The 21,171-nt window shown below is 44.8% G+C and overlaps 2 protein-coding genes across 3 annotated transcripts in view; one reads left to right on the top strand and one right to left on the bottom strand.

Annotated features, from left to right (window-relative positions):
* The window catches only part of LOC121706407 (rho-related GTP-binding protein RhoA-D-like), a 22,786-nt gene extending 7,831 nt beyond the window's left edge, over positions 1-14,955 (top strand). For both annotated transcript variants that reach the window (XM_042088123.1, XM_042088124.1), the window contains exons 2-5: positions 4,535-4,692; positions 7,239-7,359; positions 8,313-8,443; positions 11,295-14,955. In XM_042088123.1, the coding sequence (XP_041944057.1) occupies positions 4,537-4,692; positions 7,239-7,359; positions 8,313-8,443; positions 11,295-11,468 (582 nt within the window). In that variant the 5' untranslated portion in view covers positions 4,535-4,536 and the 3' untranslated portion in view covers positions 11,469-14,955. The remainder of the gene's footprint in view (positions 1-4,534; positions 4,693-7,238; positions 7,360-8,312; positions 8,444-11,294) is intronic.
* mov10a (Mov10 RISC complex RNA helicase a) overlaps positions 14,305-21,171 on the bottom strand; it is a 23,882-nt gene continuing 17,015 nt past the window's right edge. The window contains exons 16-22 of the mRNA XM_042088120.1: positions 20,584-20,701; positions 18,727-18,918; positions 18,404-18,466; positions 17,998-18,123; positions 17,067-17,155; positions 16,679-16,797; positions 14,305-16,331 (exon numbers count right to left, since the gene is read on the bottom strand). Of these exons, the coding sequence (XP_041944054.1) occupies positions 16,273-16,331; positions 16,679-16,797; positions 17,067-17,155; positions 17,998-18,123; positions 18,404-18,466; positions 18,727-18,918; positions 20,584-20,701 (766 nt within the window). The 3' untranslated portion in view covers positions 14,305-16,272. The remainder of the gene's footprint in view (positions 16,332-16,678; positions 16,798-17,066; positions 17,156-17,997; positions 18,124-18,403; positions 18,467-18,726; positions 18,919-20,583; positions 20,702-21,171) is intronic.

The raw sequence follows: 21,171 nt of genomic DNA, 5'->3' as shown, positions 1-21,171 counted from the left end.
TCATACACAGGATTTACATGTGATGCAAGTTGATAGACAATTGTGTATCAAAAGAAGAAAGAAAAGTTTGCATAATTAAATGCTTTTGAATGAATTTTTTGCAGCATATCGCCTTTACTATCTACCCCCCTTTTTGACAACTGAAATATCGGTTTTACATATCGGTTATCGGCCTCCTGTTTTGGTAATAATTGATATCGGTATCGGCCCTGAAAAAAACATATCGGTTGATCCCTAGTCTGAGTCACTATGTTTGTTTCCACTAAGTTACACCTTGTGGCGTCTATAGAAACCGTAAATGTTCTGGGATGTTCTGTCAGCTTATGTATCTGTGATGAGGCTTGGTTTATGTCAAAATGGTCATGGGGGATACAAATGGACTTGGTATACAGATGAAGAGCTCAAAGTATGTTAAACACATTAATCATTATTAACTTTAGCTGTCACAAATAATGTGTTCTATTTTTGCTAGTAGTGGCTAACTGCCATGTTAAGTGTCTCATATAGTATATCCAGCTTTGTCTGCCCAACAAGAAGAACTAGTTTTATCTAAAGCATGTCATTCATGTGACATCCCCGAACAAAGTGAAACGCTTGGAGTGTCCTAGACGTTGACAAGAAAACCCATTACAGCAAGAAAACAAGGAAGCAAAATGACTTAAGGGAATGACGCAAGATTCCATCAACAGCCATCTCCTATTTGTTCATCATTGTGTTTGTGTGAGTGTGAATCATACATTCCTGTCAGCTGTGCCTCAGAACAAACATTTCCCTTTTCCCCCAGCCAGGCGGGACTCTGGTGGCGTTTCCGGCTGACTGTACATAATCGGCTGCTGGCAGATGATGGCACCCAGCACTTGGTGCCCTTGCAGTAGAGTCAGTTGAGAGAGGCTCACTGAATTGCAAGGCCCATTGGAGTTAGTGGGGAGTGTCTTGTGTGTTGTTAGTGCATTGTTGGAAAGGAGAAAGTATGGGTCCAGAATCCGGGGAATCCAGTGTAATGGTATACTTTGTGCTTACAAATAGTGGTATGAAATATGTTATGAGCAGAGTACAAATGGTAGAATTTCAGAAGGGTACCTAATGTGTGGATGGGTGGGGGTGATTCCACAGAATCACAGACACAGGATGATGGTTTATTGCCAGGAAGTGCTCAAATCGGTTGTCTTTTTTTCTCTTAGTCCCCATGGAGACGTTCAGCTTTCCGTTTCATTTACCTCTCATGGGCATGTCACTACAACGCTTGCAAATGGACCACACATGGGCCGTGTTTTTAATATTGACAAGACTAAGATCCATCCCTGCCTTCTCTGTGATGGGGATTTACAGATGGGGATTTTGGTTTTGGTTTTGGAGCACTGTTTTCGACAATGAGCGAAACTGCCCCTGATTCTTTCTCAGCGGTTCAGATCCTCCACTATCAGTCCATCGTGTTTGGCAAACCAGCAAGTGATTCCCCTCGCTAGTTTCCTCTGACTCACGTAAACCTGCTGCCATTCCCATTGCCCTCCACTGCACACAAGACAACGCCCAGATACTACCTCTGCCTGAGCTGTACCAAAAATAAACGACAACAAAATGCCTGAGTCACACACACACACGCGGACACAGGGGAAGAGCCTGACCGAGCATACAGGTCAAACCAACCCTCTTAATCTTCAAATCCTCTTCTTTCATTTCCGCCTCGGTGAGAAGCAGGCTTTCTGACGGGGATGTTTACGCGACACTAACAACGGTGACGGCGCATCCCATGGCTGTGGGCAGAAGTGCTGAGTGGAAGGTGTCGACGACAGCACCCCAGCAGCTTGGCAGGGATGAAAATAATTTGGCTTATTTCTTTATTTCTTCCGCAGGCTTTGTAGCTCACCACAAGCAGCACAGGGGTGATAAGTGGCTGTTTTGGTGACGGGCCAGACTGCAGCAGGGAATGTCTGACTGATTAGAGAGAGGGATGGAGAGAAAGAGAGCGGAAGAGGGAGAAGGAGAGGGAGGGGGGGTGAGCGGATGGCGAGATGGGGGTGGGGGGGGGGGTAGGGGGCAAAATGCACAGATGTGCCCAACCAGTGCCACCCATTCATCATGCCCCCTCCAACCCATCGCCGATATCTCTTCCTGCCCGCACACCCGCTGCAGGGGCCCAGAGAGTCACTGAACACACGTCGCCCTCCGATCACCGAGAGCCGGAATGGCCCTTTGGCTTAGGGCTGCCTGCCTGTTGGTTGAAATTGCCATGGCATTGTGTGCCCCCAGAACGACTCTCGAGGGGTCGGAAGCGCTTAGTGGAGAGATTAGCGCTAGCGACAGTGATGATTTTTCACCTAATGGCATGCAGTGTTTTTTTTTAGGGTGGTGGCAATATTTCACTCTGACATCGTTTCCGTGCGGGTTTATTTGAAAGGGGTGGGGGGGCTAGATGGAGGATTTCAGCTATGTTGCATATCAGTTTGAGAGACATCACTCAACCAAGACCAAGGGCACTTGTCGAGAGGGGGACCCACTTCCCCCAACCCGTGCAGACACACTTTTTCTCATTGCTTCAAAGAGGGTACTTTCTCATCAAATGATTTCAGTCGTTGAAGCTCATTACCATTTTCATAGGCTTTGCAAGTATAATTATGCCATGTTCCTCGCTGATAAAAGGCACAAACATTCAGGGGGGAAATAGGGAGCCTTGGGTCTCCTATAATCCTCCCACTTTTCTCTCAATAACCCACAGGTCTGCACAGCATCTTCTCTCAGAGTGGCCGTTACTTCTGCTCTGCTTTACGCTACGCCACGCTAACCTGGCTCTGTGCAACACTGTGCTCATTTGAAAGTAAATTTATCAACGCACCTCACTTGTGCTGTTTCAAGCCATTCCAAATCACACAATACTAGGAAACACTTAAATATGCATGTAGACTGTCATGTGGTTTGTATCAATGTTTGGATATATTTTGGGGAAGGATTTCCTGCCAATTCAGATGGTGGTTTTCAGTTAAGTCTTAACATTGTTCTCTGTGTCAGAGCTCTGGAGGTCTGTAACTACCTGTATTTTCTTCTGTATGGATTGGATTTATGGTATAGTCTTCATTGGTGTTTATGTTCTGCAATGGAGTAGCAATACAATACTCTGCCTCCTTCCCTGGCATGTTTCTTGAGCATATGCAGACTGGAATGTACGACGTTGTTGCTATTTCTGTTGAAGGTGACTAAGACATGTGCTCAGGAGAGAAACAAAGGAACAACATTTCCTTGCGCATTTCCGAAGACAGCTGGGTCAGTCTTTAAGTGCTCACTGTCCCCGCTTGGCTCCATGATTTATTGCCCCCTGTCCAGTTTGTACTGTTGTAGACTCTGAACTGGGTCACCCACTAAATGAAAACCGTAATGAACATCACTGGCAAATCACTTTCCTATCCCAAAGAAATTGTGACTGGAATATCCCGATCCTTGTGTAATTGGGAGGCTTTTTGAGCAGCAGGCCGACCTTGAGCCAGAGGCAGCAGGATGAAAGCGAACTTCCCTCTGAGGGTCTTTACAATAGCCCCCAGACCGCTCCTATTAACTCATGTCTTTCAACATGGCATCCGCTGGAAGTGTGGAGCAGCCCCTGAAGGTCCCTCTAAAATTCCCCCTACCCCAGTGGTCAGACAACAGGCAGAGTTTCATCTCTGAAAACTGGGAAATGTTGTAGCCTATCTAGTAGCTACAAAACACGCTATCCTGTAACGTTGAGTGTCCTGCAAAAGTTATTTTGGGTAGTCAAAAGTAATCGTATAGTAGGACAATTCTTATAAACCAGCCTGGGCAATTTATTTTTTTTGGATGGAGGGGGGCTGTCCTATTGGGGGTGGCTAACTACTTCTCCAGCTGTTAGGGCTTCCGGCCATTTTTTTGCCCTGTTTTCCTGTATGATGCAGTGAGGAGAGGAAAGTACAGGGTGTGGTCGGTGAGTAGCCCGATCTCCCCTTCCTCCCTCCCAGCCTGCCTCAGCTTGTCTCAGCCCCCAGCCCTGGCTCCCTCGTCCTCCCCCTTTTCTGAGTGGACACATCAACTGGCCGCTGCATTCCAGTTGTACACAACCACAAAAAAACTTTTCCAGTTTTATTCTGTGTGTGTGTGTGTGTGTGTGTGTGTGTAGCTTGTATGTTTTAGTTGTGTGTGTGTGTGTGTGTGTGTGTGTGTGTGTTTGAGAGAGTGAGAGAATGTATTCTTGCCATTGCACAGTAGATAACTGTCTTTCAAACTATTGAAAATCCATTCAGCCTCTCTTGGCATCCTTCGATTTGGAGCACATATTGAACCACTACCTCTGTATGGCCATTCTAAGTATCTATTGATATGAGCCCCAATCTCTCTGTCTGTCTCTCTCGTTCTCTCTTGCTATCTGTCACTCACTCACTCACTCGCTCACTCACTCGCTCACTCGCTCGCTCACTCGCTCACTCACTCGCTCACTCACTCGTTCACTCACTCACTCGCTCACTCACTCGCTCACTCACTCGCTCACTCACTCGCTCACTCACTCGTTCTGTCTTCCTCTCTCATTCAGGTATGGCCGCCATCCGGAAGAAGCTGGTGATTGTGGGAGATGGAGCGTGCGGGAAGACCTGTCTCCTCATCGTCTTCAGTAAAGACCAGTTCCCAGAGGTGTATGTGCCCACTGTCTTTGAGAACTACATCGCTGACATTGAAGTGGACGGCAAGCAGGTTAGTGCTCCCTGACCACTCGCTCCTCACACGGTGACACATTATCCCCATCAGCTGCAATCATCAGGAGACTCCTGTTAGTGAGTCCACTTTTGGCGTGGGGCTCAGAGACAGCGACCACGACCACAGAATTAATCAGGTTGCACCGGCCATTCCTAGTTAGGGAAAAGTAGTGTTGAGCTATTAACCTGGATCTTTTTTTTATACATGTGTATTGTACATGCACATATGACCTTGACCGTTTGCCCTAACCATGCCATAAATAATCTCTCTCGGAGCTTTCAGGAGCTCTGCATGTTGCCGTTTTAGTGAACCTTTGTCCTCTGATCTAATATGATTTATAATCTGATCCAAGAGCTTGCATAACTTTATCAAGTGAACTCCCCAACCCTCGTTCCTCACACAGTGACAAATTTGCCTAATCAGCTGCAGCCATCAGGAGATTCCTGTTAGTAAGTCCTCTTTTGGCACGGAGCTGAAAGACAATGACCACGACCGTAGGGTTAATCATGAGACTGGACCTGAGCTGTGCTGTAAGGATATTCTCCTTCAGATAGGGGTGGGTGATATTTCAGATCCCCAGTGGCTCCCTCTTCTGTAAAAATCCCCCCCACTGACCACCAAGTGTATCAAGGCGTCTGGTGGAAAACAGGAAATGGCTGTACTCTTTGGTTTCCTGTGCAGAGTGGAAACGTGGGATGTCTGGCCGTCCCCAGTTTTTTCCCCTTTCAGACCCCGAGCCCCCACCGCCCCCCACTTGCCTTGATAAATGGGTCGGCTCATTTCCTCTTTGACAGCAGGAGGGAGGGGCGGAGAAAACTCATTGTTTCTCATGCACAGGAAATGTAGAGCTAAGGATCCGATCCCCGTCGCTATGGAACCCAGCTTACGCTGGCGTCGCCCACCCCCCATCCCAATGGACCGCACTCCTCCACAACCGCCTCGTTTTGAGCTATATTGGATACAGATCAGCAAACTTGGCAATCTTGTCCACCCGACATCCCAGATTTAAACTATGCCATCCCCTAGCGGAGATCACATTCTCATATTCATATTCAACTTCTTGCACCTTCTGTGAGGCTGAGCCAGGGCTAAATATAAACTTCTTTTATTGTTCTTTTTCCCATTTCTTTTTCTCCTCCAGAAGAGACACACACACACACACACACACACACACACACACACACACACACACACACACACACACACAGCCTGGTTCTGGGCTCATTACTCAAGCAGGGGCCCGTGGTGGCTGCCTACACTTTGTTAGACCCTGTGGACGGCTATTTCGGGAACACTGAGTAATACCTGCTTCCCGTGGCCCTGCATCTATCTCGCCCCGCCGTGTCATGGCGGCCGTGACGCTTGAGCTGTTTTCCCTGGAAAGCATTTATCAGAGTGACTCAAATCAGACTCCTCCAAAGGTGCCCCTTTGCAGAGAGCATGGTGTTTGGCGGCGAGGAAGGCCGAAGGTATCTGGTGTTATTTGTCCCAGCCGTTCCCCTAATCTAATTGAATGTGATTGGATGACGCCAGGCCCCTGTCCAAGGCTCCCAAACTAATGTGGCAGAATGAGGCCTGGAAGTCCCAGTGGAGAGTTGGGTCTGGCTGGAGCCCACAGCCGTCCGGCCTGCTGTTTCTGCCCAGTTATAAAGGAGGGTTTGGCCACGCAAAGAAGTCATTTAACTTCATTTAATGTGTTTATCCCACTCAACACTACGTTGAGTAGACCTCCTCCAAGACCACATGTGCATCAATCGTACTCTAGTTAGTAGAGTAGGTTAGATTGGCAACTACATACAATGCAAAGCACAAACATTGTTAAAACTCTGGATGAGCATTGCATATCTCAGGATCTTGCTCGCATGTGTCCCTGTGAGGCTTAGCTGGGAACTGGCGTCATTGGAGGGGGAGGGGGGAATCTGTTTGTGTTAGTTTCTAGATGATTAATCCCAAGAAAGGGCTCACATGGTACCAATTCTCCATTTAAAGCCATGGACGTTCCTAGTCGGAATTTTTGGATCCTTTTTTGTACTTCCTCCTTTTGGTCTGGTGTTTATTTTGTAGTCCTTGGGGGGGGGGGGGGGGGGGACACTCAAAGAGGAAATCATTAGACGAATGCTCTGGTTTGAACCCCCAACCCCCCTCCACACACACACTCTACATTCACACACATGGTAAAGCACATGTGTTTGCTACTTTCTCTTCTCAATGGTGGTTACTGCTAGTAGTTTAATATTAACCAGAGAGGCAGATTACCTGCTCATGAAGCAGACAAATACAGGGCCTCACTCATGATGTACTGATGCAGCAGTGGGCCAGCATGTTACTAGATGACTACATGATCATGTCACTAGGTGTGTGTGTGAGACTAAATTATAAGTGGCAGAATTATTCTGGGGTAAAAAAGTAAAGTAAGCATGTATTTATATAGCACATTTTCTAGTACAAAAAGCCACTCAAAGCATTTAACACAAAAACTTAGACAAAGACCACATAAAGAAGCAAGTGAAGGCGAACGTGTGTGGTGTGTGTGTCTGACCCAGGTGGAGCTGGCGCTGTGGGACACGGCAGGCCAAGAGGACTACGACAGGCTGAGGCCCCTCTCCTACCCAGACACAGACGTCATCCTCATGTGCTTCTCCATCGACAGCCCCGACAGTTTAGGTGAGCAGATGAGATGCTGTATAGATCGGACTGGGCATGCACTGGACCTTGCATTGTCTGTAGGCTGCGGTCTCCCTTTGTATGTGTCCTTTTTTTTTGTGAAGGGTTTGACATGTTATGTCATGAACGTGTGCATGTGTGTGTGAGAAAGGATGTGTGAAAAAGTGTTTTTATAACACGAGAGCTGTTCATAATAGAAAACTCTTTGAAATGACTGTGCCACAAAGCGGTGTTCGCTAAGTCGCACAGTTTTCTTTGGGCCGAAGATCCCTTAGGGATCTTAGGACTCAATGATTAAGTGATTAATCAGGACTATCTGGACAAATGATTAAGTCTCAATCACTCAATCACTCAATGATTAAGTGACATCACTCAATGATATGGACCTGACAAAACAGTCATCCTTATGAGTTCTCTTTTCGACAAGCCTCTGACTTTATCTCTCAAACTTCAGGGAAGGCTGAGCTTGACTATGTTATAGGACACCATTACGCCAAAACCCAGAATTAGATCTGTCTCTTTTTATTTCTCCTTATTTCTCTGCTCTCCCACACATGTGTCCTAATCCCAAAAACGTAAGTTTTGTTACTCCGCAGCACTGGTACAATACTACATTCTGTCAGTGCGTTTCTAAGCCCTGTTGAGTAACTGAAGGGCCCCGTGGGATTGAACCGTGTTCTGGAGGCCTAATCCATCACTCTGAGCAACTTCTTTATGGTCATTGCGTAATCCACGTTTTAACAACACATATATTATGCAGCTTTAAATCAGCTGAATATGCATTGCACAGTGCGTAACCAGAATGCTGTGCAAAGACTATAATAATGGCCTACGAAGGCCATGCATCATGTTTATACATTTTTACAGTAGTTTGAGAATGTGTTTGTGGATTATGTCTGTCTCTGATTTGTTATTAGTTTTGATTTAAATGTTGCTTGCTCTTGTCGTTGCAGAGAATATTCCAGAAAAGTGGACGCCTGAGGTGAAACACTTCTGCCCCAACGTTCCTATCATCCTCGTGGGGAACAAGAAAGACCTGAGGAACGATGAGCACACGCGACGGGAGCTGGCTAAGATGAAGCAGGTACTACACACACACACACACGCACACACATACACCATCCCCTCCCAGGCACTCCATAGGTTTCAGGGCTTCTTTGTCTTCCATTTGTCATCTCGCTTGTCAGCATCCTACTGTCTTTAATTAAGAAAAAGCTGATCTCCCAGTGCTGTCTGCCTCGCCTCCCCACTGGCTGTCTGTACAGCGCGTCTATTGTATGGCCCTTAGCGTATGCTAACTCTTAATAGCCACAGCCCTCTGACCAAGCACATAGTCATGACAAACTCTTGTTACACACTCACTATTTCATTTCAGTCAGGACCACTTTGTCCAGATAGTTCATTAGTATTTGCAATGCATAATGTTTCATTTGGCGGTACGGCTCTGTTCTGGGAGCCCCCTGCCCTTCCACGTGCAAACATGGAAAGCCTAAGGCAGAGGGAGCAGCAAGATAAACCTCCCGTAGGGTACAGAACAGACCAGACATCAATGTCAGCACTTGACATTGATAAGTATGTCTAGTATGAGGAGGAGATGGGGTGGAGGTGGGTTGCAAAAAGGCTTGTAGAGCAAGCGGCAAGAGTAGGCAGGCTACGGCAGCTTAAAAAGGGCACCCTGAATGATGTCCACCAATATAAGAGCGAGTGATCAGCTGGGGAGTCAGCTAAGCAGTTAGCCAAGTTGCTGGGCGTGACTCCATGGCCTGCCTGAACTAACGCTATGCTCCATATGTCATCACCCAAATTCACTTCACTCACCCACACAGCACCACTGGTCTGCCTGATTGCTGGGCCTGACTCATGTGGTTGGTCAGCCATTCCTACGCACACACAAAGACACACTCACACACTCACACACTCACACACTGGCTGCAGAACATCAGCATAGCCACGTGAAGGGGACTCAGCAGGGTTATACAGCACATGCATAGCAATCAGTTCTGCACCGGAGGGAGGCAGGGAGAAAGTGATAGAGTTGTGGATGGAGAGAAAGAAAAGATGGTAAAGAATGGAGGAAGGATGAAGGAAGAGAAAGAGCAGGCGGAGACGGAAAAGAAAACATGTGAGGGAGGAAGAGGGCAAAAGAGAGAGAGAAGGAGGTCACAGGGGGAGAGTTGCATGTAGGAAGTGAGTACTGCAAGGTACGTAAGAGGAGTTTACAGGAGTGTAAGAGTGAGTGAAGGAGAGTGATTTGTATGAGGTGATGGTCAAGAAAGCGGGAGCAAAAGAATGAGTTAGAGCAGTGGTCCCCAAACGTTTTCTTCCGAGGGCCAGCTCACTATGCCTGGCTCTAAGAGAGGGCCAGAGACTCGGAGTATATCAGTAACCAGAAAATAGCTTAGTGCTGTGAACAACAACAGTCTACCTTAGTTGAATATTCTATTATATTTAATCATAGGCTACTGCAATTTAATACCATTGTTAGCTGTGTTTATATTGCTATCATGCTATGTAAAATGTAGCTCAAATTAAATAATACGAATAAAAAGACTTTAGCATTCCCAAAAGTATTAGCAGGGAGTCCCAAAAGTATATTTTATTTACAATGAGTGAACTCTGTGTCTTTGAATACACAGCTCGAGTTGTGAACAAGCAATATCCTACAAATAATTTAAAGTCCTCAAACTATGAGAGTTTTATGAAGTAAAACATCTGAAATGACCACCATTCTAACTTTCACTCACCTGATGAGAACTTTGTGAATTTGGATGAACATTTGAACGAGTGAATAAAAAATAGAAATAATTATTATCCCAGGAAGTCCCAGAAATATGACTTGAATAGAAGTTAGTTAGTTAGTTAGTTAGTTAGTTAGTTAGTTAGTTAGTATTATTAACAATTAATTGATAAACTTTTAGAATACTTTGAGCACTGATGCAGTCAGCATAGGCCTCTTACATTGTTTGCAGGTAGGCCTACATTTCATTCCGTTTTTGATGGTAAACGCGAAACAGCGCCAAAACAACCACCAGTGGACAAAAAGAGACGTACTGTTAAGACTCGCCATAGAGAATGAATGAGGGAAATTACGGAGGTTATAGTTTGACCATGTCGTACTCCCGTGCGGGCCAGATGCTATACACCACAGACATGTTTTGGGAGGTGAGGTGGCGGGCCGTAGTTTGGGGACCACTGAGTTAGAGTGTGTGGAAGTGGAGGAGGGAATGAGATTATGCAACCTGAATGAGCCGTGGAATTAATTGAGAGAAGTCCACGTAAGTGGTCAAATGCAGGTGCTCACACAGTGTGTGTGTGTGTGTGTGTGTGGCCATAGACATCTCATTTAGGAAGCCGTGTTTACATTGGCTGTCCTGTGTCTAACTCCTGAGGGTCTTTCCTGAGATGAACGTGCAGAATCACAACTCTCAAATCGCGTTAATTATCCCGTCTCACGATCGCGCGGTACAGCGGCCTCCGGCGTGCGGGCGATGTGCGGACGCGGCAGGATTAGGTGTGTTATTAACGGGAGGCTTCGCGCAGAATGCTGACCCACGTCCAGTCTTCTCAGTCATTAGAGAGACGGAGAACAAAACAGCAGGAAGTCTTCAACAATGCGTGTCAGAGGACAGATGCTGTAACTCAGGATGAAAAGATAAAAGAGCGGAGCAGAGTACCTAGTGCTCGGAAATGTTTTTTAGTGATTGGTAGTGTGTGGATTACACAGCTGGTCTGAGTTCTGATTTTCAGGGAAGATTTCACCAACAGAAAATGGGGAAAAGTGTTTCAGATAAAAAAAATGGGGAAAGATAAATATTTTATTTATAGAAAAAAACTATATGATAATCATGTAGAGTAATATGACTCTTTAAATGAATTTTTTTTTTTTACATAAATGTCAACATTTGACAATGTGTGTCCTTTCCTCCCTCTCCCAGGAACCAGTGAAGCCCGAGGAGGGTCGTGACATGGCCAACCGCATCAGCGCCTTCGGCTACCTGGAGTGCTCGGCCAAGACCAAGGACGGCGTGCGGGACGTGTTCGAGATGGCCACCAGGGCGGCGCTACAGGTGCGCAAGCGCAAGAGGAGGGGTGGATGCCTCCTGTTGTGAGGAGGGAGAGGAGGGGGAATGCAACCCCACACCCTCTGCTCACCTCCCCAGCCCCTCAATATATACCCTCCTCTCCACCACATCCATGCACCGCCAACTGACCAAGAAGAAATTTTAAAAAGAAAACAAGAAAAAGAAGAAACGTAGGAGTGGTCTTTACCAAACTGCATCTTTGTACTGTATCTCACATTTCACGCCAACAAGAGAAGGACCATGAGCGCAAGTGCAAGAAAAAAAAAGTAAACATGCATTTGTAAAATAAAAAAGCAGGGCTAGATTGGCCTGTAACACAGATTAGGTATTGAATTTTCCTCTTTTTTGCCTTGATTTATTTCTCTCTGTCAGCACAATGGGTATTTGTGTTTTTATGTTTGTTACTTGGTGTGCAGTAAGGAAAAGATAGCTGGTGTATCTGTCTGTACTCTGATCTTTCCTCCTTGTCCTTGTGAAATATGGACTTTCCTTCCCACACAGGCCAAAGGACCTCTCCCACCTATCACACGCTCAGCTGATATAAAAACAGCTCAACGTTATGGAGTTCAGTTGTCGTCATACTATTTCAGTCTCAGAGTTGATTATTAGAATCAGTGCCTTTTGTGTGCACATGTTGAAGCATCTTTTTTTACTCAAGGATATCAGCCTTTTTTCACATACTTTTGTTCACTGGTAGTTTAGCCGGGCTTTTTCCTTTTTCTTCTCCACACAATAGTGCACTCGGTTGGTGCCACGGACATGGGCTACGTCGGCCTGCCGGAAAAGTCACATTGGATCCTATCTTAGCCAGGCGACGGCAGACTTAAAAAAAAAAAGCAACATTTCTTTTCATCTTTTGAACTCTGAATATTTAGGCCCCCGCTCAAAGTGAAGGCCAGGTTGAGGTCTAATGTTCCCAGAGTGGAGAAACCGAGAGCGTTTGTCAGATAGATGCAGAAACTGTGTGGATGACTGAACTTCTCCTGATTAGCCGTGCCCCAGTCCGACGCCGCCCGCCTCCTTGCCGCCCCTCCGGTAACCCCTGTGCTGCTGAAGCGCAGGCAGGGCCTTGAGAGCTGCTCTTGTTCTCAGCCCCTGGCTTGGCTTAGTCACATGAAACTACTATGCAGAGAGGCCAAACATCAGCAATCGCTACTAAACAGAGTTCAAGTGGCCTCGGAGAGTTTAACTCCTGTGTCACCGTAACCTCACAGGTTTAAAGAATGTCCATGTTTGGGTTCCAGAGCTGGACGGGTGAGGTCAGGACTGGTAGAGCCTGTCCCTTTGGCATGGGAGCCTTTCTCAAGCCCCTATCCCTAACACATGGGCATTCAGGGCTTGACGGCAGGTCAGCGAGAGTCAGGTGGTGGTTGCTCAGTGCCTTCCCGATGTGATTGACAGGCGACCTGTGTGCCTTCTGTTCCACAGTAGAGACGAGAGACTAGATTCCTAGAAACTAAATTAGTACTCCGATTCAGATAGGTGGTCAGCATGTTTTTCAATTGGAAGGGCATCGCTATGAAAGTGCATGCTTTATATGAAGTGGCTTTGTATTGGTTGAGAATTTACTAAATTCAAAGACATTTCCAGAAGCTGATAAAACTTTGTTCTGCTTTGGATGAAATTCCACAAAGATGATGATTGGATGCAGTTAGATTCAGTTAATCGGGGTCAAGATTGGTAGAGCAATCAGAGAACAGACCTTTACCTAGTGTATACTCTGCCAGTTCTGTCTAGTCACTGTTTCCACAGTTTGTTTACTCAAAGATTTATAACACTAACAACAAAAGAATATTGCCCCAAGACTGTACTTCCCATAATGCATTGCACGCAGTCAGCAGCATGTAATTGACCTCCCCAGGTATTTAGGTTGACCTTAGCTGTTGGTTGTGCTGTGCCGTGCCATTTGTTGATGAATGTGCGTCCACTGCAGCAGCAGGCGTGATCGTAATGAATGGGCCCTCCGTGTCTGATGAATCAGCCTCCAGCAGCATTGCGCTCTGTAATTTACCATAACAGTGGTGGACTCTGGACCGGACTTGGACCTGATCCGTCCCCAGATCCGACAGCTTCCAGAGTCAGCTAGCATGTGGGGTCACTGCTCCAGAGTCAGCTAATGTCCATGTCTCTTACTCCTCATGTACTCAAGTCTCTGTGATATTTCCTCAAAAGGCCAAAGGAATGTGTGAGCGAGAAGTGGAAGATCCCTGTGTGTGATTGAGAACACGGAGCAGATACCAGAAGTCTCCTCTCTCTGTCTATCCAGTACATGTTTCATTCAGCCTCGAGTACCCTGAGGGGTTTCACCTCATTGGTGTTTGGGAGAGCCGGAATTCTCTTGAGTGCACGAGTCTTCCAGAGTAAAGCTGATGACACTCACCAGGAACACTTCTCCTTTTGTTTTATGTGATTCCTATCAGTCAGCAGTGAGGAGTGTCCCCAGGTCCCTGGAGCCAGGTTGAGAGTGTATTAGATTAGTGTTGTTAAAGAAGAGGTGTGTTTGTATGAGAGGCAGAGCTTGTCACATGATCCCTTCTCACCAGTGGCATGCAATCTTTCCAAGAGAGTGGTGATGATTACCGGTAAGGCGTGGGAGTAAGACTTGTTCTGGTTGGCTGGGTTAGACTGTCATTTGACCCCCCCCCCCCCCCCCCATTCAACTACCTTTGGGTAATATGTGGATGCCCTCGGAGGGTTAGGTGAGGTCTGTAAGTACTGTACCACTGGAAGCACTTAATTTGGCAGACTTCTGCAGCTAAACAACTCCCCAACTTCTTTAATATACTCAAGAATGTCCATGTGGGTTGTGTGTAGTATCAGAGAACAACAAAATGCCAGTAATTCAATTAACTTTTTTGTTGTTTTGTTTTGTTTTGTCTTGTCTGTGGTTAACCAGTTTGAACACCATTTATTTTAGGGCAAGGCATGATGTGCAATGTTCCACAGCTTGTTTCGCACTCACACACAGACTTCAGTAAGGACCATATACCACTTCCCCCACATTTACAACTTGCCAAGGAATTCTGGGTAGTCAGAAAGGTAATGTGAGGGGTAAGCACACACAGGTGAACAGCACAATACCACAACATGTAACCACACAGCATAAGCCCTCACATCAGCAGAAAAGCCCCCACTACTTATCAGCTTAAAGCAGTGGTAACATCCCAACAGCATGGCCTTTGGTTATTTTATTCTTCTCTATGCTGGGGTTTGAACTGGCCCCCCTCATCAGAAATGCACTAGCTATAACCAGACCTGTAAAACGTCAATGTCCGCATGAGCTCACCATGGCCCTTCAAAGCCTCCATCTCTACGAGGGGAACAATTCCTGCTAAGTGTTTTTTGTGTTATCTTCTTTTTTCTGGAAGTATTAAGACATAACAATGAGCTTTGGTATAAATCTGAATAATTATAAGGCTTTGTAAACAGAACTAGTGTTGTAGTGAATGTTTTGATTTAAGTGAAACCAACCAATGTTAATAAACTATTTTTGAGAGAAGAAGATTCAGCATTACCTTGTGTGTATGTTTTGTCATTCAATCTACATCAGCAAAAACTAAACGAATATGGTGATACTTCAGCAGATTGACCCTGTGTTTGTTCATGGTCAAGAAATCCTTTAGAAAAGCAAATCAGTTCACAGGATCCACACATCTTTTTTTTTTTTTATTGCTTTTCCAGTTTGATTACAGCAAAAGCTTTTTTTACTGAGGGAATGGTATGAAAAAACAATCCCATTTACTATTAAAGTATATATTTTGGGGGGGCTTTTTGAATGCCTTTAATGTGATGGGGGTGGGTGGGATCCGGGGTGGGTGGGATCCAGGGTGGGAATCGAGCCCGAGTCACCGGTGTTTGGTGCAGGTGACCCAGCCAGTCACGCCACGGCTGGGGCCTCATTTACTATTAAACCAGATGACAACCAAATCAGGGCCTGTATCTGTCTCAAAACTGGCTGTGTTCAGCACCACACAGGAGTCTCATATCCATTCCAGAGTCAGATGCTATCAAGCGTGAAAGGGGTAAAGTATTCTCTTATTGTTTGGAAAGAACATCCCTAGTGGAAAGCCTCTCCTGGAATTATTGATACGGGAAAAATATCACTGAGAAGGACATGGTTTTCAGTTGCAGTCCTTTTTTGTAAACTAATATGTGTAATTCATAAATGTTGTTGAAATAATCTGTAATAATTTCTGTATTAATAATGTAAGGACAACAAACTACGGTAAAGTAGCAGAGATGATCTGCATAATTTAAATAATTCCCCAAAGGCCTTCAGATATAACATTTCACTACTTAGTTGCTGTGGTCAGATTGCAACATGACTATGTGGGGGAAGTTTGGGATGTCTAATCTGACTAGCGATAATGTTAACTAGGTGTAATTCCAAAGGAAAAAGAAAAGATGACAGATATAAAAATGAACAGTTTTTGGTCTTTGGTTTTCATTAAGCAAAGAGATTGTGGAGACAGCATGGATGCCTGTTTCAGTACCTTTACAAGGGCAAAAACGCAGGGAAGTGCGCATATGCAAAAATATAAATTGAAACAGAACTTGTCCATGTGGATTCTAAGTGACCAAATGACTCAAAGTGCTAATGTTGGATTTCGGGTTCAGACTAAAGGAAACTAATGATCACAGTAAAAGGATGGTGTGATTTCAGCACACCATTTTCTACTTAAACGGTTGTATTGAGCGGAGGATTGGGTGAGCGGGCTGGTTGATTGTCTTGGCAGGAACTGAGGGCAGTCTGTTAGCCAGCCCAGTTCGATGCTGAGTCTGGCAAGGATCTGGGCTGGACGTGGGCCAGATGTGGCTGCTATGCAGGCAATCACTGTTCACTCCGCCACTCAGGATGTTCATGCTGTTGGACAGCACTCTCCTCCAGCTCTGCACAGACATTTACACAGACACGGCAGATATACAGTCAACCAACTAAATCATGCTTGTAAATTTACACTAGGAATTCCAGTGAATCTTTCTGAAGCAACTTTAAGGAATCTTAGCAAAATAGATAACATAAATATCTGAATATCAAACCCATTTTATATTAAATAACATATATCACATATAATGCATTACTTCTACTACATAACCTTAAGAATCCGGCAACTATCCCATACCCAAATGGACAAAATATTAATTTCTTCATTATTCAGTTTCAAATGACACAGAGGGTGGTCCAATAACCACTACATGGATGGCCATAATCAAACATTCAGCTTTAGAGCACCTACCGTCAAACTCCAGGTTTAGGCGGAGGGCGGCGAGTCTGTCCACCACATCCTCCTCCCCCTCTGCATCACTGTAGTCAAAGCCAGTGTAGCCTCCCTCCTCTTCACAGTACTTAATAAACCTGGACACAGCACACACACATGATGTAATGAGGTTTCTCTGACCGAATATTATAATACAAATGAGCTGAGACAAAAAATCTATGAAATGTGCTGTGAAACGGTTATTCTCGATTACCGGTATTTATATTTATTCAGATCACCTTTGTGCACCAATTAAAAAAATCGTGTTACTGTAAAAATAATGTGATTTATTAACATTAAAAAATAATGTGATGTATTAAAATTAAATAAAACAAAATGAAAACAGATGGAAGATGTGTTCTTTCACCTCTCCCAGGTAGGATTCTTCTTGAGTATAACAGGGTTTCCCACCACAACCAGAAGGGCTTTGGCTCGGGTCATTGCCACATTAAATCTCTATGGAAACACACTGAAGTCTCAGAATGGGAAGAAATGACTTGCTTTAAGATGGTTCCAGCATACATATCGAACACACAGCTCAGTAGTCTAGGTTCTGTATCAAAACTTAACAGCACAATTACATTACACTTTTAGTTTGGGATGCATTCTCTTGCATGACCCTGAGTAAGGTCAAGAGTTTAAGAGTAAGACTTTAATCGTAAAGCTGTGCTATGCATATTCAACCCATAGGCGTGCCGTGTGGAGGCAGGCAGCTGCTCTCTATGGCCTCTGCTGTAGAACAGACCTGATAACTAAATAAATTCACAGCACAGCCCTGTATAGCACTCCTGGAGCTCCTCTGAGCACTCAAAGGCCCTTTACAACCAAGGCCTCCCACAACCAGTCAGGTGCCGACAGTGAAGGCAGCCAAGCACGGCTCCAAACAGCGCGCTAGCTGCAGCGGCTCAGTGCTTTGCTCAAGGACACTTCAACATGAAGTAAGGGGCGCCTCCTGTGAAACAGGAACTGTGTGGTTACCAGTCGACTGTGAGCTATGGCCCACGTGTGAAAAACAAAAGCACTAGCAGCTATACAGATGCAAAGTGAAACTGTACACGATACACACTACAGTTACAGTTGTATTCATGTCGGGCAATGTAATGTCAGACCACACATCGTTCAGCATCATTTGAACAGGCCACTATAAATGATCATCAAATTGGCAATTGATAATTTCTTGCTAAATCGATTAGGGGTTAGGTCGATACAGTTAGTTTAATTTGCAGCAGCTGATATCTAGGCCTAGTTTGTGATTATGTTACATGGTTGATGATCATTTAAAGAAAAGAGTCTGTCACCTTCTCGTTGGTGAGGAAGCCAATGTTGAAGTCTTGGTCCATCTTGACGTAGTTGACGCTGCTGCGGACAGTGGACACCATGATGACCATCCTCTCCTGTCCCTGAAACTCTTCCACAGAGCCCACCTACAACAGTGGGACAGCTTAGTATAATGCTCATTCAGATTACCCTATTTTACCCTGTTTTGTTTATCAATTATACATTATGTTGTTTGTGTCTTTGGTTATTTATTTTTGCATCATTTTACTTTGTTTCTGAATGGCAGTATTGGGCTCTCATCAGAGCTACACCAATACAGTTATTATAACTATCATTATTGCTGTGGTTGAGGCCACCACCTTAAGCTGAGGAACACAACTCTCCATTAATGACATTTCTTCATCATCAACACTGCACTGCACCTACCTTAATGTCACTCCACTGGCTTAGCTCTTTCACAGTTCTGAGGGCCTTTCGAATTTTCTCCACCTTTTCAAAATACAAACACACCACTCATTCAGACCAAGTGCCCAAAGCAAATCAAAACATTGTCCACCAGAGATCCTGCCATTCATTCTGTCGTGCCCAATGTACAACTAGAGGTTATTGGGTTGGGGGGTTTTTGCGTAGGCTCAACTTGGCAACTTCCATCCACTTAAAGAACATCTCAGGACTGTGAACATCCAGTAGAATCTTTTTATTTTTAGTTTTATGTACGACGAGAAAAAAAAAAAAGAGTGTCTCTTTACTTGTTTCCTGTAGGGGGCGATGATGCCGATGTCCTTGGAGCTGAGTTTGGGAATACCCTTCTTGCCCTGGGTGACCATTAGCTTCGTGAGGTAGCTGATAAGGGTCTCCACCTCAGTCACATTGAAAAAGGAGGGGCTGTTGGCCTCCCTTTCGTCTTTGCCCATCACCCCACAGAATACGAGAGGGAACCCCTGCAGTGCAGACAGAAGCAATCACACAAAATCAATCAGTCACAATTAATCAATCACACACAGCACTAAACTTAGGATAATATTTTGTAGGGGAACTTTGAGCATGTGCCATATGGAAATGTCTTTTTAATGAGCTTAAATCTGTTTTATGAGCTTTTAATCTATTAACGCAAAGCATTCCACAGACTGGGTAAATGTCTTTAGTCTTTAGAAATATTTTGAAACAGTCAGTGTTACTGGCAAACTGTGCAGTGGTTGTCTCAAAACATGATATGATCTTCCCATTGTTTAGAATTGAGCCACACCTCAATCAATAAGATTAATTCGGACACATCTTATTTTACCATACCAGAAACCTACAGCACCGTAAAACTACCAGGGGTACACAACATCAGTGAGACTTACTCATGCATTTCTGCAAGGTTCAGCTAAATATTTTTAAGCCTACTTAACAAAGGTCAGGACAATTGAAAGTTCAAGCAAACCTCAACAAAGGCTAACTACATGCCCAGGGAAAGGGAACCAAGACATTCATCTGTATGGCCATTGCTTTGATTATTTCCTACTAGTTTATATCAATCACTTTCATCCATCCGGCTTTTACAAATTGTCCATGTCAAGAGATAATTGCTGAATCTAGCTTTGTTTTTTTATTCAGCTATTTAGTTCAACTGCAAATTTAATTACTTCCACGATAACTCTGGATGAGTATTCCATGTGGGCTTGTAGTGGCTTATTGAAATCTTATTAAATACACTTCTGCTCACGTTAATTACTTCCTCTTGCAGAGATGTGTGTTTAACAGAGAGAATAGGGCTGTATGTCCCACACACACACACACACACACACACACAGACCTGAATCTTAGATAGGACTAATACGGATATGGCAAAACACATGCATGCAGCTGAATTCAATAGTTTTAATGCCACGACTAGGAGAAAAAAAGAATTGGCAGGAATGAACATTGGTTCAAACTGACATTGCTGCAAGCCTATGCCTGTAATGCTTCTTAACACCTGTATAGGTTCTCAGCCATGGAAGACAAATAAGTCGCCTATACTGTTGTGGAAAACCACACTAGCTGTTTACTATAATACTAATAACCACTCTGGAAAAAAAAAAAAATAGCACTCTGGAAAATCTGATCGAAGAAGACACGCTGTGACATCGAAGATGTCATGGGTGACATGTTGACGAGCCAATCAGAGTCCTTATCAGAAAGTCAACTAATCATATTAGTGGAAATTCCCGCTACAGTTACCTTTAAAAATAATGTATGACTTCAGTTGGTCTCAATTTAAGGTTTTGATGATTAATGTTCTCGGGTTTATGGTTTTTAACACTTTCCCAGGCGTCCAATAATTAGTCCTGTCATTATTAGTCATGTCAACTTGTGTTATGGGGACGCTTTCTAAGTGCTTCTTAATTGCTTTTTATGTGTTTCAGTGACACTTTCCTAATGTTCACTAGGATCAGATTATGCTTGGTGTGCGTGTGAAGAAAGGTGTCGTAATGGGCAAGTCCCTGCACACAGGTGAGCACATGAACCCACAGTAATAGGACAACCGAGTTCTACTGCAGAGTGGTACATAGGCCTTTTCAATGGAAAATGACCACAATACCCCTACAAACAGGGTATGCTGGTAAGTCATTTGAACAAACCTTTTTAGGCAGGTGGTCCCAGTTGCAGAAGGCTTCACGGTCCATTTTGTTGGCAAACACCTGCAGCTCGTTGTCATAGAAAAGCTCATTAGGCACCTTAAGGATGGCTGGGTGGGATCTGTGATGAATGGGGTGTCAGAGAGAGAGAGAGAGAGAGAGAGAGAGAGAGAGAGAGAGAGAGAGAGAGAGAGAGAGAGAGAGAGAGAGAGAGAGAAAAGGGAGAGGGAGCGATATGGAGGAGAGAGATGAAGCAATGCAAAATAGCAACGTCACAAAGGACAGCACAAAAGATGGGAGATGTTTAAGAAATGGTCTGTGAGTGAATGTAGGGGCTCATGTTTACATGAGGGTTTAGATGCACTGATGAGTGTCTATATGCATGCAGCCGTGGCCCACTGGTTAGCACTCTGCACTCTGCCGGTTTGAGCCCCGACCAGTGGGCCACGGCTGAAGTGCCCTTGAGCAAGGCACCTAACCCTTCACTGCTCCCCGAGCGCCACTGTGGTTGCAGGCAGCTCACTGTGCCGGGATTAGTGTGTGCTTCACCTCACTGTGTGTTCACTGTGTGCTGTGTGTGTTTCACTAATT

The sequence above is a fragment of the Alosa sapidissima genome, chromosome 4 (genome assembly GCF_018492685.1).
Source record: "Alosa sapidissima isolate fAloSap1 chromosome 4, fAloSap1.pri, whole genome shotgun sequence".
NCBI lineage: Eukaryota > Metazoa > Chordata > Actinopteri > Clupeiformes > Clupeidae > Alosa > Alosa sapidissima.
This window is presented reverse-complemented; position numbering and strand designations above follow the sequence as displayed.